Source organism: Macrosteles quadrilineatus, unplaced genomic scaffold (genome assembly GCF_028750875.1).
Source record: "Macrosteles quadrilineatus isolate MER2022 unplaced genomic scaffold, UCM_ALF_1.0 Scaffold_5__1_contigs__length_97177068, whole genome shotgun sequence".
Taxonomy (NCBI): Eukaryota; Metazoa; Arthropoda; class Insecta; order Hemiptera; family Cicadellidae; genus Macrosteles; species Macrosteles quadrilineatus.
Genome location: NW_026542598.1, coordinates 94,059,963 through 94,081,272, shown reverse-complemented (window position 1 = coordinate 94,081,272; position 21,310 = coordinate 94,059,963). Strand labels below are relative to the sequence as shown.

Sequence of the window (21,310 nt, the reverse complement as noted above, 5' to 3'; positions counted from 1 at the left end):
TAGGGAAATTCGCTAAAAAGATTCTATAACCGTTGCTGTACCAACTCCGGCTCTGCTTTGGATTTTTTAAAGCGTCTAAAGTTATGAAAATAATGTTATTGATATGTTTTCATGGAAACAGTATTAAAATTACAAAATATAGATGTTTTATATAGATTTGGAGGCTACTTTAAATAAATTCTAACTGCTTAACATGTGTTAGATTAACTTTACATAACTTGCACATCACATTGTTTTTTATATGTATATTTAGGTAAATTAAGTTATTGTGTTTTGCTAAACCCATGCTTAAACTAAACTAAAGAATATCATCAATAACTAAATTGTACGTTGATTTTTGTTTTCTAAAATCTGTTGTATATAGGTAACTATATTTAAATATCAAATGCTAATACAAAATACTCTTATTTTATCTTAACATAGCTTTTAGTTCACATTTACTTTATTTGATACATTTATTATTTGTGTTTTGCCATACCACTGATTAAATTAAACCAAGGAAAATGTCATAAAACTAAGCAGTACACAGTATTCTTTTGTTTCTAAAATCAATGAAATATCTGGTACTATGTTTACTTAATGGTAAGTGTGAAAATGTAAAGGCAATGGAACAATGGAACTGATTAAAAGAACGAGTATGTATATTAAGTTGTTTGTTGATATTTTTGTAGAGTAGAATCAGAGATGCAATGAAACATCATGTATGTCAATGTTTTATTCGAAGATTTGGTAAGTTTTTCTCATATCAGCCTACACAAGATTTAAAATTAATCAAAACCAAAATGGTGGTATCCACTACTTACCAGATTTTAAAGTCATATAACTTAAACGTTTTTATTAAGGCTATAAAAGTTGAATTTTGTTTCTAAGATCATTGGCGGATGTGTAACTATCATATGCAACAGATGTAAAGATTAAAATGTTTCTATTTTGTGTCCACTTCCCGTTGCAAAGCACGGGTACAACAGCTAGTAGATATATAAAAATTTGAACGAATGGTGTTTTTGGCCTCTGGGGACATCAAAATGAAAAAGTAAATCGGTCCCGGGCCTAGGTCTTACCATGAGACCTACGGTAATAGCTACTTCCCTATAGGGAAATTCGCTAAAACCACCTAAATTTGCCTTTTTTCTACATCATAATGTCACATGGAATTTCAGAAGTCAACCTAAAGTTATTTTAGAAGTCACAACTTCATATTGAACAGTTCTCACGCATATTTTAGAGGAAATATTGTAAATTCCAACTCAAGCATTAGAACAAGTATCAACTTGAAAACGCCACTCAACCCATAACAGAATTATTAAATGCTAGTATTTTTGAATAGTCAAACAATTTATTGGCTAATTAAGATTTTACTGAATTTGTTAAAAAGATTACCGGTATTCAAAAATTATCAAGACAATAGCGATTCTCTTTTTTTACCCTAAAATTGTTAAACTGTCAAAAGCTTTGTTTTCTTCTTTACAGTTCTGTTCCAACAAACTGAGATTGTATTTGTTCAACCTTGTAATATCTTTGTACCAGGGACTGCTGCCATGAGTTGTTGGGCCACATGCCTCTACTAGCCAACGCAGGCTTTGCCCAGTTCTCACAAGAACTCGGGCTTACCTCCTTGGGAGCCTCTGACAGTGATGTACAGAAACTTGCTACAGTAAGTTGGTTTTAACAGGTAGGAGTTGTTGACTATTATTTTTATTAAATTCAATTTCCTCTTTCATAATTTTTTTCTTGACAATCTCTTCATCATTGTAAGCGTGTTCTGATTTTAAGATATACCTTTCACTATACATAGTTTTTATATCTCCATTATCCATTATTTCCATTATTATTAGGTATGACAATGTACCTTCAAATGCTTTGGGATGTCTACGATTCTTAGTGAATGGTTTTACTCAATCTTCACAAATCAATATCCATTGACAAAGTTTCACACTTTTAACGTTATTTAACATCTTTCTTTCTCAGTTATACTTCTTCACGGTGGAGTTTGGCATGTGTAAGCAGGACGGCCAACTGAGAGTGTACGGAGCTGGTTTGCTCTCGTCCATTGCAGAGTTGAAACACGCCGTTGCGGCCACTGACAAGATCAAACGGTTTGACCCCGAGGTGACTGTACATGAGGAATGTATCATTACAGCATACCAGAATCACTACTACTACACCGACTCATTCCAGGAGGCTACTGAGAAGATGAGGTAAGGGATGTCAGATATTTTGAGTTTGTAGCTCGGAATTGGAAACAACTTTGGTTGTTGGGCTTTCAATTTGATTATAGAAGAAGTTTTGTTATTGTTTCCTGGAGTAGTGCTTAAATTACGTTTGATGGTAGGATCATACTACTTGTGATCTCCCAGCTGTCTTATAGCTGCTACACAAAAACAAATCAGTCTCAGGTTTAAAACTTTGAACCTATAGAAAAATTATATAGGCGTTAGCAATATTAAGACTTTAAGCAGCTTATTTCCAATGATGTTCAGAACAGCCGTGCAAGAAGTCAAATTACCAACTACACCAGCCATGTCAGCTCCCACACAAAAATGAAATGGTCGTTTTAAGAGACACATCAGAAAAAGTCTATAGGTTGAGGTTCTGACAGTAACATAAACATATGCCATTTAACGGTTGAGGTTTGGGTCAAAACAAAATAAAAGTGCCTTAGCCAAGTCAGACTTGAAAATAAAGCTAATGTTTACGCACTCAAAATCCTTCAAGACCAGCATTCAACATCAGACAACGTTTGAAACACGGTGAGGGTAACTATATCAGTAAAATCTGGCTAAGATGTATTGCGATCATTGAATTGTCATGAAATAAAATGATGTACATACAGCTAACAGGTTAAAAATGAAGGTACGGGGGAAAACAGCTGTATAACCAAGCGAAACAAATATTTTACTACAAAACTACGCACAAATAAATTTAATCCTCAAAAAGGCATTCGATAAGGTATGTCATGACGGTCTTGTGTTTAAATTGATTCATTTTGGATTTCCAAAATATTTAACCGATATTGTAAAATTGTTTCTTTGTCACAGGACCTTCTCTGTTAAAATATGTTCCTCAAAATCATCTATTCGACCAGTCAATGCAGGAGTTCCACAAGGTTCAATATTGGGCCCTGTATTGTTCAATCTGTATATGGCAGACATCCCTCTTCCAGAAGACGCCTAATTAGCTCTCTACGCCGACGGCACTGCTATCCTGTGCCAACATTCCAACATCCACCAGGCCACGTATTCTCTGCAATACTCTGTGGATGTTCTCATTGATTGGTTCTACAAGTGGAAATTTTACCTAAATTCAACTAAATGTGAGACCAAAATATTCTCCTTGAAAAAAAATACATTGCCACATGAAATTCAAATATATGGTAACTTTCTACCTTGGAACCCTGTTGACCAGGCAATAAAATATCTTGGAGTATGGCTGGACAAAAAACTTAATTGGAACTACCACGTCAATAAAAAACTGTCCCAAGGTTATGCACGCCTTGCAAAGCTTTTCCCTTTAATCAATAGGAAATCTATTTTGAAGCCAGCTTGTACAGTTCTAATCTACAAATCAATAATTCGGCCTTTGATTACATATGCATCTCCCATCTGGGGATTGGCTATATCAAAAAAAAAACTCTTCAAAATTCAAGTGATTCAAAACAAAATTCTAAGAATAGCAGTGAATGCTCCCTGGTTTGTTAGAAACGGGCATATACATGAAGAGCTAGGAGTGGAGTCTATTTTGGCCATTATTGAAAAAACCACCTCAAAATTTCTGAAATCTTTAAACAATGTTGCTGGTGCATTAACTTTTCATCTTGGCAAAGCAACTGAGAACAGGAGGCTACGTCGACGGCTCCCTCAAGATCTATCGGATGAATCAAGCCTAAAGAAGATTAAATATATTTCTCTAAATTAATTATGTTACAAGGTGTCTCAGGTCTGGGCGAACCCACGATGTTATTATTGTTAATTTCTTGTATATTTTGTTAATACTTCTGTGAGTAGAGTGAAAATTTAAAAACGTACGTTTTCAGGAAAAGCACTTTGCAAATTTTTTCCCCCTTTTTTCAAAACTTTTATTATTTTTTTTATTTCATTAACATTTGAAGTTTCATAAAATGTCCATGGTAACGCAATATCTTTGGTAGTTTTCTTTTTAAAGAGCATCTTTAGTAGAAAAACACAAAATCCTGTCACGACCATAACGGACGTTTAAATGAATATTTAAAATAGTTAATATTATTTTTATAACTATGTTTTGCTATAAACTAGTTTACTTTTATGACCATTATACAATAAAAAGGTCACTGAGCTTTTGGTATATTTGGTCTTTCTAGAAAAAAATAAAACAAACTCAAAAAATAGAAAAAAGCCAATAAAATCTTTTTAAGTTTGTATTACTCCGAAAAAACTTACCTGAGACCCGAAAAATCGTTATGTTTGTATAGAGGTGTGCTTCTTTTGTGTATAAAACATTTAAATATGACGATATTTTAATTTTTGAAATTTTTATGGTAGAAATCATAAACGTGATGGTCAGGGACAAGCGGTACGGTCGTGAATTGTCTGGAATAATCTAAATCTTTCCAAACAATCCTTCAATTATACTGTTAGTTATAATAAAACTATGTGTTTCAATTGAACTAAACTGTTCAATTTACAATTATACTAAAGTTATTGTCACGACCAAACACACTATAATCCATAAGGCTGGATTGGTCGTGAAAAAAACCGCGATGGTCGTGAAACTTTGGTCGTGAAATTACGTGTTATTTGGCTCTGTTCTGGCGGTAGCCCTGCACCTCATGTTCGAGGATACAAAGTGGACTTCTAGGTTAATCTAGCAATTGAAATATCTTATAAACAAAAATTAACACCATGTCTACTTCATCGAATGGCTACGTACGGTCATGGACACACCAAAATTACAAAAAACACAATCTTTCCTTTATTAATCTTGTAATTCCTTCTTTCAACTCAAAACGACCGGCACTACAATCCTGACGTACACCCCGAACTAGTCTCTAAAACCAACTGACTCCATCGACGCCAGGCTTGCCACTGTCGTGCTCCAAAGTTGAAAATTTTTCCCAAATGGTCGTGACGCCAAATCGAGGGACAGACTTATTTTGTCATGGTGGTCAGTCTGCAATGACAATAAAATTATAATATGCTCCTTTTTTGTAAGTTTAATAACCATTGATGACATAAAAATATGGCTTTATATATTTCGGCATGAATAATTAGTCTAAAAACAGCGTGAAAGTTGGAAAATGTACCCTAGGGACACGTCATGGTCGTGAATTTCGAGACTTTAAAAATACGAAAAAAATACCTAGAACCTATTTAAAACCAAATAAATGTGTGTAACATGTTGCCCCCGTCCCAAAAAATATTAAAACACATAATAATAAACTACAAATCCAGTATCTACGAAGTAAAAGGCCAGGGACATAAAAACGTACGTTTTTAAATTTTCACTCAGTAATGTTATCATTGAACCATAAATAAATGCTTTAAAAAAAATCCTCAAAAATATGTTTCTTGAGTAACAGTTGTATTCATCAGTTAGAAGTTAGAAGTAAATTCAGTTCAGGGAGAATTTCTTATAATAGTTTCCTAATAAACACTTCATCATTTTCAACCGGAAAATGTATAAAGAATTTTCACCACATACATTACTATTTAGCCGCCTCTAATTTTCTTTCCCCTGATTTTGCACCCATGTACAGGGTAATAGCTTGATTTTGAATGTGAAAGCTTTGAATATTACCGCAGTAACTAAATAGAGATTAATTAAATCCTTAAGACTTATATCTTTTATATCCTAAACCAACATCTAACAATTTAAGTAGTAGAAATAAACACCCGAAATAATATTCAACCTCCATTCAACATCTCTTATATTGCACGATAACGTAAATGCTTCAAAAACACTTGTTACAGGGCGTTTGCTAACACAATCCAAAGACCCTTCGGAGTGCGCTACAACCCGTACACCCAGAGTGTTGAGGTTCTCACTAACGCACAGAAGATAGCAGCAATAGTCTCGGAGCTGCGAGGCGACCTTTGTATTGTGAGCAACGCACTACGCAAAATACACGAACACGACGAGACCGTGGACGTGGAGAGCATCGAGAAAATGCTTCACACCGGACTACAACTGAACACGGACTGCGAACCTCACGAGCAACTCGAGACCAAAGAAACAAGCGTAGAGAAGGAGAAAGATTAAAGGGGAATAGTTGAAAGGGTGAGATAAGAAATTATGTTTTGAGGGAAAGCCACTGATGATTGAGGATTTTTTTTGTTTTTTTCAGGGATAGAGCTACTTACTTGAGCTTTTACTTGAGATAATTTAAGTACTGTAAAAGAGTTAGTAAATACACAAAAAATTATCACATTGATCGCAGATTGAGCAACTATATTTTGACCTAGTAAAGGAATTCTTCAAAGAATAGATAGGTGAGAAGTGTCAATGTTATGTGTTATGTGACCTAAGTGAGTTTGTCTAAGCCCACTGCCTCTAGTTTGATAGCTAAACTGTTGCCTAACCCAATAAACAACAAAAATCCTCCTCCTAAACTATTTATGGTTTCTTATTCAACTATTTATGAATATTATGATCAATGAGCAAATGTACTGAAGGTGGTACAGATTTATGACATAAAATAAAATTGAAACATTTATCAGTCTCCAAAGCAGTATATATGTTTTCTCTAAAATATAAAAATTGTTTTTATTGAGATTAGAGAAGAACATCATTGATGAGAAAATTCTGAAATTCCCAACAAAAATCTCATTCTACTTTTCTTCTTTTCTTATTTACTGACTGCTTCCCATCGAATAAACTCGCAACATTTTCTTTTTGTGTAAAAAAATATATATTGAATACTGTCAGGAAACGTCCTATTTTGCTTACAACTAGAGATAGCCTAGGTAATGGATTTTCATTTTTCCCATGATAAGAATGAAGATGAAATGTTAAAGAAATGACAACAATGCAAAACAATCAGTAACTACTCACTCTGTATACACTACGACAATATTAGTGTTTTAAGCTGTAATTATTGCTGAACTTGTAAATCTCATGAAACAATTGTTTACCTTAGAATACTTCATTAGTTAGTCTTCAAGAATGTTTCATCTAAGCTTTAGTTAATTATAAAACCTAATTGTTAATGTTAATGTTTGGGGAAGTTACAATCTTTATCCTCTTTGTTCCCGACAGCTGTAGACATCGTAGATAATTTTGTGCATTAAAATATATTTATATCTATAATTTGGCTATAATAAAATATCACTTTGTTGTAACTAGCAAGAAAACTGGTTGTTTTATTGATCTTGAAGCAACCCATGTTCGAACTGCGCATTTTAATACCGTTGAAAACTTGTTTTTGAGTCATATCAGCTAACTTCGCAGCTGCAAAATTAAAGATTTTAATAAACAGCACAGTATAATAAAACATAAATGTTTGTTTAAACAATATTAATATGTAAATAAACTAGGCCTAATTAATTTACCACATTTTGAATATGTCGGTTATATAATATCTATAGGCCTACCATAAAAGGCTATTTTACCTAACTCAATCAGACCACAACTATCAATAAAAGTACTATGGCCTGTTTATCATTTATTTACATAAACTGTTAAAAACGATAAAAATCCAACTGAAGATACATAGCAAATTGGTTAAAAAAGCAAACAATATAAATAAATCAATGGCTAGGGAGGTCCAAGCCATAGCAGGAAAATACTAGTTTAACTACCATTTTCTGTGCGCTGGATTATAAACTTTACAATAAAACTTAAATTGCAAAATGCGGTTAAGAAGAACAGGTGAAAAAGGGATGTTGGAGAGAAAGCCGTTATTAATAAGTCAAGGTTCTAACGTTCAAACCCCTTTCATACAAGTTATACTCTAAAAAAAATAATGTCAGTATAGATCGATTTACATTACGTTGTCAATCCTAATACAAGTCTCAGGTAAGTTAACTAATTTAGTTTGAAAACTAAACTAGATAGTTTCATTTTCAAGCATTTTGTCTTCATAAAAAATATTAGAACACATTATTGTCAATAGACAAAAATGCAACATTTAATACGCATTAACACGGATACATTACTTACTAAACATTAACAAATGCGCTGCCAGCCATAACCAAAATATATAAAAACAAATATAATAAAAATCATCAAAACAAAACTGGATTACAGAAAAAATTTTCTATTACTAGTTATTAAAACATATTAAGCTTCTTAAATTTTTGCGATCTCATTCACGATAACAATTTATATACACAAGGGAATTTGACGAGTAAAATAAATAATTTTAAGAAAAGTGTACAAAACTATTTATTAATGAAATATTTACACTGGCAAAGTAGAAGGTTCCAAAGGACAAGTTAGTGTCTTCTTAGTGAAATTCAAATGTCGAATCTCTCAAAGCAGATACTGTGACCTTCCTCTTCAAACTCTTCTTTGGTGACGACGTAGCTGTAGAACTCTGGGTCTCGGCTGAGGTGAGCTCCACCGTGCCACGCGTATGTCACAGGGCTACCAACATAACAAAGTATCAGATGGTGTCGAAGCACAACACTACCTGTATGAACATTGAGCACAAGGGCCGAGGTTTTTAGGATTTTTTTGTGAGGATAGAAGGCTTACATGAATGAGAAATAAAGTTGTCTTCATTTATGGTGACATGACATGTATGGATGTCATTGGGCTAGAAGAAAACTCTCTCTTCCTTAGTTGAAAATGCTGTCAGTGACAGTGAAATATTCAAATGTTTTGTGTATATAATGTACAGGGTGGCTGAAAAGTCCAATTGTTACACTAAAGGTAAATTCAATTGGTGTTGATGAAAACCATAGAAATCTATTTTAACCAGACAATTATTGTGGACTACACCAAGTGAACATCATTTTTTGTCCAAAACATTGGCATGCACACCTACATTGTTTCATACCGACTCCAAGTTCGTTTGCTAATTCGTTTCAGCATTTCTGGGGTGACTCGCTCTTACTCTCTATTGGGCGTCGCCGCGTCCTAGGGCTGTGGCGGTGGTCGGGAAGGGAGAGTGAGGCTTCATTCTCTACCCCAATGTTGCCTTACTACTCACGTACGAATATTTGCTGATCAGTCATGTTAATAACAGTGTAATATGTACTGCAATATTTTGTAAAGGGACTTTTCGGCCATCCGTATAGTGTAAGCTTTTATGTCTCTTCTGCCAGTTTGGACTCTTTTTCCATTCGGATAAGCCTGCTATTCCCACAAAATACCTAAAACCTACGCCCTTGAGGTTCATGTTACATCATTAAACTCCACACTACGTGCAAACTCACTCATCAGGCAGGTAAATGTTGAGATCAAACTCCTCGGGAGTGACACTCCGCAGATCTCTGTATAGCCTGTCCCTGATCCCAGGGAACTTGGCACAACCTCCGACCACCACGATGTTGGCGTAGAGGTGGGGATGTGTCTCGGGAGGGCAGCTGTTGATAGAGTCCACTACAGCCTCAGGTATACCCATCTGGGAAATGCCAACGTCCGACGGGTGGAATAACAGCTCAGGGATGGAGAACCTCTCATTGTTTAGCCGCAGGGTTTGCTGTGGAGGTAGAACAAAATTATTATTATTATTATTATTATTTTATGGCCAGCATTGGACCACTTAAGTCAATATAATGGTTAGATTCTTTTTAAATTCTGTCTCTTCTTCTTGTCCGAACAAAATTAATAGTACTTTTGCAAAAAGTAAAAACCAAATGTGTTATAATTTGATGGGAAAGCCTCAAGGGGTAGTTAAAAAACAGTTTGTATATAATTAATAAATATTCATGATATCATTCCCATCTTAAATACAATTATTGGATTGTCAATCCTTGAACTGCAGACCTTAAAGACCTAATTTACCCAAAAGAGGCAACAATTGGTGCCATGAGCTGCTGGGACGTGCAATGGAGTCATGACTCATCATCTAACGCTACCAGTTACGTAACTCTCGTGTTCGGACTACTTGGCCAAGTTTTTAATTGTAAATATTTTAATGTTTTGTGTTATGTGTCCTAAATGTGCTGACGACTCCACCCGCGGATGAGAAGGCCGTATTTTAACGTTCATAGACAACCTGAAGATGTACTCGTTTAGCAGTACGAAACGGCCGTAGTTATTTCATAACTAAGGATCAATTGACGCAACAGGTAAATTAAACCTTTTATATTTGCAATGGAAGACTTTAAGGGAAGGACTGAAACTTGCATTCCAGAAAGTGGACTTCACCTGGCTGACATTGTTTTCCATAAGTAATGGTCATCTGAAAAGTGTAGCCAACTATGTTTTGTAAGTAGAGTATTACTTAAATCGCAAGAGTTTAAAAATATTCCAATCTAATAAAAGATATAATTTTCACAAAAACAAATGAGTAGCTTAATGTATTTTTTTTTCCGGTTACTCTTTACCTGTTCCACAGTGTCTGGCTCATCCAGTCCACGGAGATATCCCCTGCGTATGCTTGTATAGTCTGGCAGTACGTAGTCCCTTGCGATGGTATTCTCTGGAAACTTCTGACGAGCAATCTCCATCTCCTTCATAAAGTCCAGAGCAACATAGCAGGAGTCCTCCTTCACCTGGTTCATCACGTGGGTTTCATCCATCACGTGTAGTTGTCTGAAAAATGACCAGGGAAAACTTATATTGTTTATCTATATCACAATAGGAAAAGGCCTACAGTGAACCCGGACTAACCGAAATAAAAGTGGCAAAGATGTTTCGGACAACCTACTTTTTCGGTTAATCAAAGGTAGGAATTTAAAGGTTATGTCTATTCAAAGAGATCCACAGAACAGTAGTTGTTAGGGTTATTTTAATTGCTATCTTTATATCTAAACTGAATACAGAAAACAAAGTCTATTTCTTAAAATCAATAGTTAAGTTTTCTGACCTTTATACCACCCTATGAGAAATCTTGGTCTGCTCCATTAAATTTTTTTGGCAGAGCTGAACCAATTACTCACAACAAGGTAAATGATACCCTTTGCCTAGTTAATTTTCCTATTGATTAATAATTTTGGATGATGGTTTTGGTTAACCCAGGTTTCATTGGAAACTAATATAAATTGAAAAATATAAGCATACTTCTAAGTTTATTTAATCAGTTAAATTGAAATAAAAAACTCAGACTAATATATCTTGAGAAACTTTGAACAGATATTACTGGATGGAATTCACTTCCAAATCTAACAACTATATGTGGGAAAAATATACGTTTCTTATATAATATTTCTTACGTTTTGACTCTCTATATTGCATTTAGAAACTATAAGATTGGGTAATCTAATTACCTAGGCCTACATGGAATGCTTGATGTTGCTAAAACACAACTAGTTCCAACAACACCTAATAGGCCAAATATTCTTCATTTGTATTATTTAAATCAAACGAGATGATATCGAGAAGGGTTGAGCATCCAATTTGTGACATTATTGATTTTAATTTAATTACAGGTATTTACACAATATGTTTGTATGTTTTCTTAGTATCTCCCTCTAAAATAAACACAATATATTATACTTCTGTGTATATATTATTCATAATTGGTTTGTACTTTGTACAACATAGGCCTACCAAGATAAAAATGCATTGGACATTTAGTTAATGTTACCTTGTTAGCAACATAAGATCCCCCTTTTGCATTTTCAAAGTTTTTTTTCTATTTAAGTAATTTCTTTAGACTTTACCACATGGATCTTATGCAACACATCCAAACTGATATTATAAAAAAGTTTTGTTTACCTGTATGATATAACCTCCTTCAAGTGATTGGTGAGCACTTTTCCGCCAATGTCGATCCGTCGTATGCCCAACTTTTGTTTCTTGTCTCTAATGTATGGAACGATGTTGGTGAAACTGTAGCCGCAGTCGATGACCAGACAACACAATGCCTCGGGATGTTCCTTGCGGTAATGGTAGTTCACAAGGTCCCCAGCTACAAGGACCAAGTTGCATTTGGTTTGTGTTCAAGTTTATAGAAGATTCTACAAGATTCAACTGAGATATCGATTCTCAGTACTCTACTACATTGAAAAAACTTAGTCTCTTACGTTAGGTGGAAGTTTTACATTTGAATTATTTGAATTTAACATACTTTACACAAAAAAGACAAACTCATTACACATCAGACATAACACGAATATAAAAGAGTTTGCAGTTTCATCTAGTCTTTTTCTTCGGCATCCCAGAACTAATACATTGTTCCAGCAGCAACAACTCTGAAAGAGTTACTGGGTCTTCAGTCAAATCTTCTTTAATGGATTCAATGCTTGACCGACGAGAAAGTTTCGCCATAGAATCGCTTCTAACTTCTAACTGTGATATTCCTGCTTCAGTTGTGATTTGTTCTGATAATGATTCTGGTGAAACAAGGTTGGGGTTACAATGGCACATTTTGACAGCTGATCCTGATTTTAGAGGCAAAGAGTTTCCATGGATATCTACGACAGAAGTCGTTGCTTTAGCTTGATTATGTAAATGTGAATTGCCCTTTACCAGAGACAGTTTTAAAGGCACCTTAGGTGATTTCTTCGAATTACACTTGGACTTTCCTATTGCTTTTGGCATTCCAGCTTGAATACACTCAGCTAGAATGTCTGCATGATCTGAATCTTCAGGTAGCTTTGACAAATCAGAGCATGAAGTTGTGTGACTGATATGTAATGACGTATCCTCAGTAGTATATGTTTTTACGTTATCAGCCGACGCTTGATCTTTTGAAGTAGAAATATGCTTAGTAATTTTACACATGTCTTTTTCCGTGGTTTTAAAACTAGATTGAACGATTTTCTTAGGATTCCCAGGGGTTTTCACATTTCCAAAACCTCTACATTTCTGCATACCTGCATTGATACAAGCAGCTAATATATCGTCATCGTCATTTCCATCAGTGGAAGCAACTTCGGGTTCGAGATGTGGCGATTCATTTGATGCTTCATTTAACAAGTTATCGTCAAAACTCAAGGCGCTCAGACTACTTGTAGTGGAGAACTGTATAGGGGTACTTTCTTCTCTAAAAATGGACACCTTTTCCTCAAATACACTCCTCAGTTTCGGCAGTGGTTGAAGTTTGAAACTGTGCACGCTAGGAGCCGTTGTTTGAGTCGGTGAATCCGGTAAGTCACTTGGAGAAATCATCCCACTGGCCATTCTGCTGTAATCGCTAATCAAAGATCTGACATCGTTCAAAGGCTCGTCACTAGTTAGAGAGTTCAATGAGCTTGAACGTGAAAACATCAGAGGTGTTTCAAGCAATAAGACTTCACTCTTCCTGTCTTCAGTTTGTTTCGAAGGAACAGTATTTGGAGACACTTTTCCAGATTCTACCTTTGCCTCTCCTTCATAAAGTGGAGAGCAAATACCGGAAAGTGGTGTAGCTATAGAATAATCGCAAGGAGTTCCTTCAACCTGGTACTCTTTGAGTTCCTCAGAAAAGCTAAGGGCATAGTTAAGGTGGTTGAATTTAGACTCGCTGCAATGTTCTGGATTCTTCTTGAGGTAGTTAAACATCTCGTCAGGTTGATCTAAATCAGTTTCAGCATAGCAGGTTTCACCTGCGCCAAACATCATCTCAACAGTGTCCGATTCATTCTCCATTTCTTCCAGATATTTCAGGCAGAAATTTACAGGCTGTTCCGTACTATCTAACAACAGAGGTGTTTCATGTTCAAAGTATTTCAAACCGTAGTTTATAGGCTGATCATTTGTATCAAACAACTCTTCCATTGGCATTCGTTCAAAAATTTCACTACTCGATTTATTCTTTAAGTTTTTGATCAAGTGACTGGCTGGAACTTCAGATACAGTCTTATCAAAAGACTGAACATGTCTTGTATCTGACTCATCGAGTTTACATTGTAATGCATAATTATTGATCCAAGAATCTAAAGATAGCGACAAATCTCTTTGTTTTGATTGTTTTACATGTAGGTGAGAGTGCAGTGCTTGTATCATATCAATGTTCAAGTACTTCTGTTGATTAGGGCAGTTAAAAACATGTCTAATCCACAAAGGTTTACCGAATTTCAATGATTTAGAACAATCTGAATCCAAACTATGTTGCAGCAGAGGATTATGATTGTCATCCCATAAAATTCTTTTGACGTTTTCTCTGTGTGCAAATATTTCTGAGCAGTATCTCAACATATAAGTTGTCTCAGTTAAAGTAGGATCGCCAGCGGAAACATCATAAACCTGCCGAGCTCCCAACATCTGCTGAAGTCCTTCTTTCACCTCACAGCTTGCTGAAAGTTCCAAAATAAAATAGTACGGCAACGTTTAATCTGTTGTTAGATTAAATGTTAGTACAACGTTTCAAGTTAAAAAAAACTATGAATACACAACAAGATTTTGATAAGCATAATATAAACCAATTCAATCCAAACATGGCATTTGGTTTTTAAACATACAAAAGGTTAAGTGCAAATGCTATAAAAACTACTATTTTTTAAATGCAGTAAAAGAGCCAAAAACAAGACCTATTATAAAGGATTTCAAATTTTTTTATAATAGGCAGCCTACTCATAACAATGAGCAAAATTTGAAAATCATTGTTTAATGCATTATTGTATGGAGAAAAGGTAAAAATTGGCTAAGAACGCATAGGCTATTTTTTGCATAACTTTGCAAGTTAAAATGTGCACCCTTATTCGACTGATTTTTTTTTTCAAATATTCCTTCGAACTTGTCACAGATTTTTTTCTTATTTATGCCTACCATCTATTAGATTTAATGAATACCTAGGTTTCCTGCTACAGAGTAGGATAAGTCTTCTATTTGTAATAGTATAAAATAAATTTGCCAAATTTGATAACAATTTTTCTTAAACAAACTACCTACAACGGTTTACTTTTTCTCCATAAGAATAACATTAGAATTTTAAATGTAGCCTACAGTTTATTTTTTTATGTTCTTTCCCAAACTTTAATCCAACAATAACATACAATTTGATTTCTTCTGTTAAGCTCTACACGATTGTTTCAATTAAGATTGGGAATTTTTATGTTTTAACCCTCCGAGTGTTAAGCGTCGCGTAATCGACGCACAACACACCCGCCGTGGTGTGCTTTTGCGACACACAAACATCGTTTACGGCGAAGGCTCTGGGACTGACTGAATCAGATTGAACTGGATCGAGATTGGTATCGTTGTTTTCGGCAGATTCTAAGCTTTCTCCTGATGTCTGTTTCTAGATGCTTTTCATTTTAGTTCCGAAAACATTGTAGCAGACAGCTGACGTGGGTATTTGTAAACAACTTGGTTAACCTCGCACCAATGACTGATGTTTTTTATCACGTTTATCATTGTTTTAGTGTTAAAAATAAAAAGTAGTGATAGGCGTGGTGCATTATAAGAAGATTTAAGTGATTTTGAAGGGCTGGTTGATGATCCTGAAGAAGTAGGTAGTGATATTGATGTAAATTATCGGCCAGATTTCTAGCTGTGGTTAGGCTATGCATTCTTCACTAACGCTAAATGTACAAAATCTGTTTTTCACCCATAACGTATTTATTTGCAAATTTACTTCCTTATATTATTATATTTTTGTAATCTTTATAAAATTTAGAACAAAGTGGCTATTTTAAAATATGTGTAGACTTATAAACTCTATAAAATTTTTGATCGCAAAAAATATTTTTTCATTTATTTTATAATTTTTAAAAAATGTTAACCCCACAAAAATTGTTGAAAATTTTTTTGTAATGTTTTATATAGGCTATTACATTGAAGCCCATAATTTCCCAAACAAAATGATATATAAAACAGTATACTTTACATTGTTTTTTAGTTTCTAAGTTACATAAAACCCTGCAATTGCACGATAAATGGGCGGACATTAATACCATTATGGACACTTGGAGGGTTAAGGGTAAAAATTAGAACTTAAACCAATTTTTGAAAAATTTTATAGCCACACAACACCCTTTTCCTATGACCAGATCTTGTTGGTTCATGAACTCATTCCTAAGGTGTATGTAGCCCTGCACGTTTATGCTAAATTTAATCAAAATCGGACCAAGACTACTCGCAGTTACCGACGGACACATTTATATACAAATTGTAAAAATAGTGTTTATAACCTCTGGGGACATCAAAATGAAATAGTAAATCAGTTCCAGGTATAGATCTTTCCAAGCCACTTAACCTATTGTAAAAGCGTCTAATCCATAGAGAAATTCTCTTATAAGGACTAAATATTATGCTAACGTCAAAAAACACGTCTATTAAATCGCTGATTCCTTAAAGCAACATTACAATACTGTCAAATACTCAGAGTTGCAAATTTAATACAACAAACTCATAGTCCATCTCTACTTACCATTAATTCTTAAGAGCGACTGGCATTCATATTCTTCGAAAAAAATTTCTGACATAGCTTCCTGAATGTTGGAGAAGTTGAAATAAGGTTCTGTGACTATAAGAGGTGTTTCGGAAAAATTTCCGTAGCAACACTCCTTGCTGAATATGTAGTCCCACACGGTTTTCTGGACGTCCCAATTAATGAGGAAACCCTGTAAATATCAGTTGGTAATATTACTAAGAGTAGCTGCTACCTAGGCCTAAATTAGATGTAAAAGTCAAACCAAAACGTCAGCTTTTGATAAGTACTGATCATTATATCGCAATGATTAAGAATCGTCTCTTTTTGTGGCAATTATTATACAGTTTGGTGAGGTTTGATTAGCAATATAACATCAGATTAGAAATGTTAGTTTGTTCTTAGGGTTCCATCAGATGCCATCTTCTAGGAATCTGCACAAACATTCAGTTTACTATAGTAATACCAGAAACAAAAGAACCCTGGGCCGTTTCGAGCCGTGCAGGTTTGAATGGTACGCCACACCTACCGGCGCGAACCACGTGATCTTTTCGCTTCTGCGCAGGTTGTTTTGTTCGTGGTATTACTATAAGGTGTTGCACTGACAAGTGTAGCGATTAGGTCAACGAGCATGGGTTCAATTCCTGTCTGTGATCAGTTCATATTAAACATACTAATGTGTGGCTTATCCAGTAGGAGGGCGCACCTTTAATAATGGTAGGCTATCTTGCTTGTGTATAATTAGGTGTCAATTTTTATAGGAACTGTAGGCCTACCGGTACCTGTTTTGCTTTTCTTTACACAAGCCTCTATTAGGTTTTAGTCGAAAAGAACACAGTTCCTTTTTTGGCCTTTATGGTTAACTATTTGGGTAAAAACCGTATCGAAATACAAAATGTAACACCTTAAAATAACGTAAATAACCTGAAAAAGGTTGAATTATGAAATCATAAAAATACTCCCGTGTCAAAGGTTTAAACATTAGGCCCATGTTATTAAGATGGCAATAAAAAATAAATGGATCATTAGCATCATAAGTATCGGTAACACATATGCACTTGACAGTCTAATAAGCCTACTTAGAGAGATTAATATAAGTTATATAAGTTAGAGTTACCTACCTTCTGGAATGGTAGCAGGTAAAATAATCCAGACGCATCTCTGCACTCTTCTACTTGATCCCCAATGAAAGGTCTTCGACGTTCACTTTTAGCTTTCATGATGCAATTTGGAATAACTCTACAAATAAAAGACAAAAATTTAGATTTGAAATAGCCTACTGCACTTTAATAAAATATTTACTTATTATTAGTTGCAACCTTTAATTTTTAAACTTGTTAAAAAGATAATAGGTAGGCCTAGCGGAATTTGAAATAGGCCTTGGCCACATTAGTAGGCTTTGTCACTGAAATTAAAGTACAAAGGTCCTTCAATAAAAAGCTAAATTAGGCCTAGTTCTTTTTTAACAATCAGGTTTTTGAAATAAATTTGATATGACATTATATTCCTACCATAGGCTATATTATCCCCCATTAAAAAGTGTACCGGTAGCCTATTAACTTATTCATGAAAATAAGTCACAAACTAGGCTAGGTGCACCAAATTTGATAGTTAAAAATTGTAATATGATTAACTTAACAAGTCATAGTCAAGTTGTTGGACTTGAGAACATTTGAGGCAGTGTTAACCACTTTCATCAAGAGCCGGGCCTATTACGATATTTCAGAGTATTTAGGGGATGATTTAAGAAGCCTGTAGCCTGCCGGAAGTATGTAAATAGTTGTAAATATTGTTTTTTTTGTATTAGTAATCGTGTTTAAAGTGACGCTGTCAATCCCACATTGTGGGTAAAAGACGAAGAAGGAGAACGATGAGAACGAGAACAAAGTCTCTAGCTTAAGTTTTTGGCAAAAATAACGTACGGTAAACCCTTAAGAAATAAATAAATAAAAATGCCTTTATTTACGAGCATCTTTCAGTAAAAGAACTGTTTTACAAAGTAACTCATGTCAATATAACTAACTTAAAAATGTACAAAAATTATGATACAAAACAAAATTATAAGCTATAACTTAGCCTATACACTATTTTACATCTTTTTACAGCCTCTGTAGGGTTTCGGTATTAGTGTTAAAAATAGGCTAGGTAGGCTATTAACCTTTTTGTCTACAGCTGGATCTGTTGTAACCTTGGTTGCCAGTACCACCGTTTCGGCATTATACTTAATGCCATCACCAGACGTAGAGATTCAGCTGGAGTACCGGTAACTTAGCGTCATCATAGTTAAGTTACTGTAATAGTTATAAGGACATACAGTTTATACTTAGTGGAATACGAATCCCTTTTGCCTTGCAATTTACGAATTGGTATAGAACTTAATTGTCAGGATAGTAGACCTAAGTTACTGCGGATAAGTTAGGCCTAGTCGTAACTTAATCCTCACTTGTGCAGACGTTAATCCAAGCCAGGGAGTAGCCTATGGCATCCACAGATCATGCCTGAGTTATAGGCCTAAATATCCACAATTCGTGACCTCTTGAATAGCTGGATTAATCGGACAACTCCACAGTCCCAGTTTAGATCTTCACCAAGTTAAGTTAGGTATAATTAGTGATGTGACGAGTTGAGTTGGGGAGTCGAGTTAGCTCGAGTCAAGACCCGACTTGAGTCATCTCATTCACAACTCGAGTTGGTAAGAACTCGTACGGAGATTGCCGAAGCTATACACGAACTCGGAACGTAACGAGTCCAACTTGCAAAACGCTATTGGCTGAATGTGAGTTGAGCAGACTCACCAAGCTATAGGCCTAACCCTATTGGTTGCGCTGCAAGTCGACCCCAACTCGACGGATGGAAGCTGAAGTTTTACGATGATACGGAGTTGAACCTGACTCGAGTTGCCATAGTCGTGAGTCGAGTTTGACTCGAGTCAAGGAAATACACGACTCGTCACACCACTATATTAGGTAGCCTCAAGCTTAGAACATTCACTATTGGTCAAGAAAGTTTGGTTTTAGTTCGGTTAAGTTTGGTTTCATTCACATATAAGTAAAAATTAAAATACGGTAGCCTTTAGGCCTAGTAATTTCTCAGCTGATCGGAACGGATTGTTACCTATGCTACACTTTTTAAGCTATAGAAATAACCTGATTTTCCATACACACCTAACATGTAAAATAAGTGACCAAAATGAAAACTATATAGACCTTGGTCTAGGCTAGATTTTATCCAGTTTGCTTACCTTGGTGCAGCTGCTTTGGAGAGTTCCACTTTAACCGTGTAAGCTCCATTGTCCACGATATATACATTATCAACCATCATTTTGACGTCTTGGTCTTAAATAAGTCTTAATAAGAGCTGAACTCATTTACTCATATACTCAGTTAGTAAACAATGAACAAAATAACTTGGATTAGCTTAATCTTTTAGGCAGTCGGCATAGTCTGTCTGTATCGTTCGTTAACTGAAAACTGAAAAACTGAACTACTGTAACGTAACCAGTGTTTCCATCCGCAAGAAAAAAATATCCCTGGGCCAACGTCAAAAAATCCCTTGTTATCCCTAGTCCGTGTTCTAATAATCCCTCCAATTATCCCTCTTCATCAAATCTAGATAACTTATTATTTTTGCAGCAATACCAATGTATAGCCACCTCATGTATAGCCACCTAAAATATGGTAACTGGTGATAGTATTCTTCAATATCCCATATTATTTATAAAGTAATACCATTGACTATACACAGAAATTTCTATTTCTGTGTATAGTCAATGGTAATACTATATAAAAAAACATTTTTGTACCATTAAAACCACGACCATCTTTAACTCCAGGCAGGCCACGGCCAGGTAGAATTGGCAACGTTGCAAGTACCGTAGTATTGTTTAGCGCAAGACGTTAACATGGAAATACCCAGACAGCACACTTTCTCCTCAGGACATCCCACGGATAGTGCGACAGGATATGCAAGATATCCCATAGTGGTCCTATGGTCAACCTGGGATATCCCAGGATATCCACAGGAATGCGTATTGTCCCCGCCCGGGGATGTCCTACGGATAAGCTCACAGCATATCCGAGGGACATCCGAGTTCATCCCAGGGTAGTCCTCAGGACATTCTCAGGACATATGGGACTACTATGGGATGTCCCTGGGATAAAGTGTGGTCTGGGCCTGAACATAAAAAACACAAAATAATATAGATTTAGTATGAAAAGCTTAATTATAAGTTTAGTAAATTGATTAAATAGTTAATAAACACAAATTTTGAAGAAAAAAATGAGAAAAAAGTTTTTGGCCCAGACGGGACTCGAACCTGATACCTTCGCCTCATGAGCATCTTACCTTACCTCCTGAGCTCTCTGCGCTTGTTGATTGTGGGTGTTTTCAAGTGGTGAAAGAGTAGCCGACAGTTGCAATGGTCGCAATACTTAAAATATTTTTGCTGATACTACAGTATAATATGATTCTGTTAATCTGTTTAGGCCTCAAGTAGTTGAATTGTTTTTCTGGTAGTTGGAGAGGATACTGGTATTTGAATATAGATTATTTAATTACCATTAGATTAGCACTGTTATAATTGATTGTTATATGATTAAAATTAGTTTTTGATTGTTTTATTAATTTAAAGTTAGAATTAAATTCACATTTCACACAACTATGATAGAACTCTAGTTTTCCTGAACTCAGTGGTAATAATATGTCAGTAAAGTTAAGTCAACCCTTGCTAGCCACAGTATTAACAAGACATATTTTCAATCTGGGAAACCTTAAACTTTTAAAACAAATTATAAACATCTTAATGCGTGGGAATCTTATTAAAAAAAAAAAAAAAAAAAAAAAAAAAAAAACAGACCAAAATTATTTGTTAAATAATGAAGACGGCCCCATTATAAATTCGGAATTACTGAAAATAATTACATCAAGAACAAC

At 35.0% G+C, this 21,310-nt stretch overlaps 2 protein-coding genes across 3 annotated transcripts in view; one reads left to right on the top strand and one right to left on the bottom strand.

Annotated features, from left to right (window-relative positions):
• The window catches only part of LOC128994138 (tryptophan 5-hydroxylase 1-like), a 30,874-nt gene extending 23,561 nt beyond the window's left edge, over positions 1-7,313 (top strand). Inside the window, exons 10-12 of the mRNA XM_054418439.1 lie at positions 1,528-1,654; positions 1,969-2,198; positions 5,946-7,313. Of these exons, the coding sequence (XP_054274414.1) occupies positions 1,528-1,654; positions 1,969-2,198; positions 5,946-6,234 (646 nt within the window). The 3' untranslated portion in view covers positions 6,235-7,313. The remainder of the gene's footprint in view (positions 1-1,527; positions 1,655-1,968; positions 2,199-5,945) is intronic.
• A 1,020-nt stretch (positions 7,314-8,333) lies between these two features.
• LOC128995166 (actin-related protein 6-like) lies at positions 8,334-19,831 on the bottom strand. Of its 2 annotated transcripts, XM_054420086.1 has the most exons (7): positions 19,620-19,831; positions 17,500-17,617; positions 16,379-16,571; positions 11,803-11,995; positions 10,470-10,677; positions 9,354-9,619; positions 8,334-8,559 (listed from the first exon to the last, which is right to left on the bottom strand). In XM_054420086.1, the coding sequence occupies exons 1-7, from the start codon at positions 19,697-19,699 to the stop codon at positions 8,430-8,432; spliced, it is 1,188 nt and encodes a 395-aa protein (XP_054276061.1). In that variant the 5' UTR covers positions 19,700-19,831; the 3' UTR covers positions 8,334-8,429. The 2 variants fall into 2 exon arrangements, with proteins under 2 accessions (XP_054276061.1, XP_054276060.1); XM_054420085.1 differs by lacking the exons at positions 8,334-8,559; positions 9,354-9,619; positions 10,470-10,677 and having other exon boundaries at positions 11,877-14,303.
• Positions 19,832-21,310: the final 1,479 nt, after the last annotated feature.

Coding starts and splice junctions, on each gene's coding strand:
- LOC128995166 (XM_054420085.1), bottom strand. CDS start 19,699: ATGATGGTTGATAATGTATATATCGTGGACAATGGAGCTTACACGGTT. Junction 17,618..19,619: donor TCCAAAGCAGCTGCACCAAG/GTAAGCAAACTG, acceptor TTTTATTTGTAG/AGTTATTCCAAATTGCATCA. Junction 14,304..16,378: donor GTCGCTCTTAAGAATTAATG/GTAAGTAGAGAT, acceptor TGGAACTTTCAG/CAAGCTGTGAGGTGAAAGAA.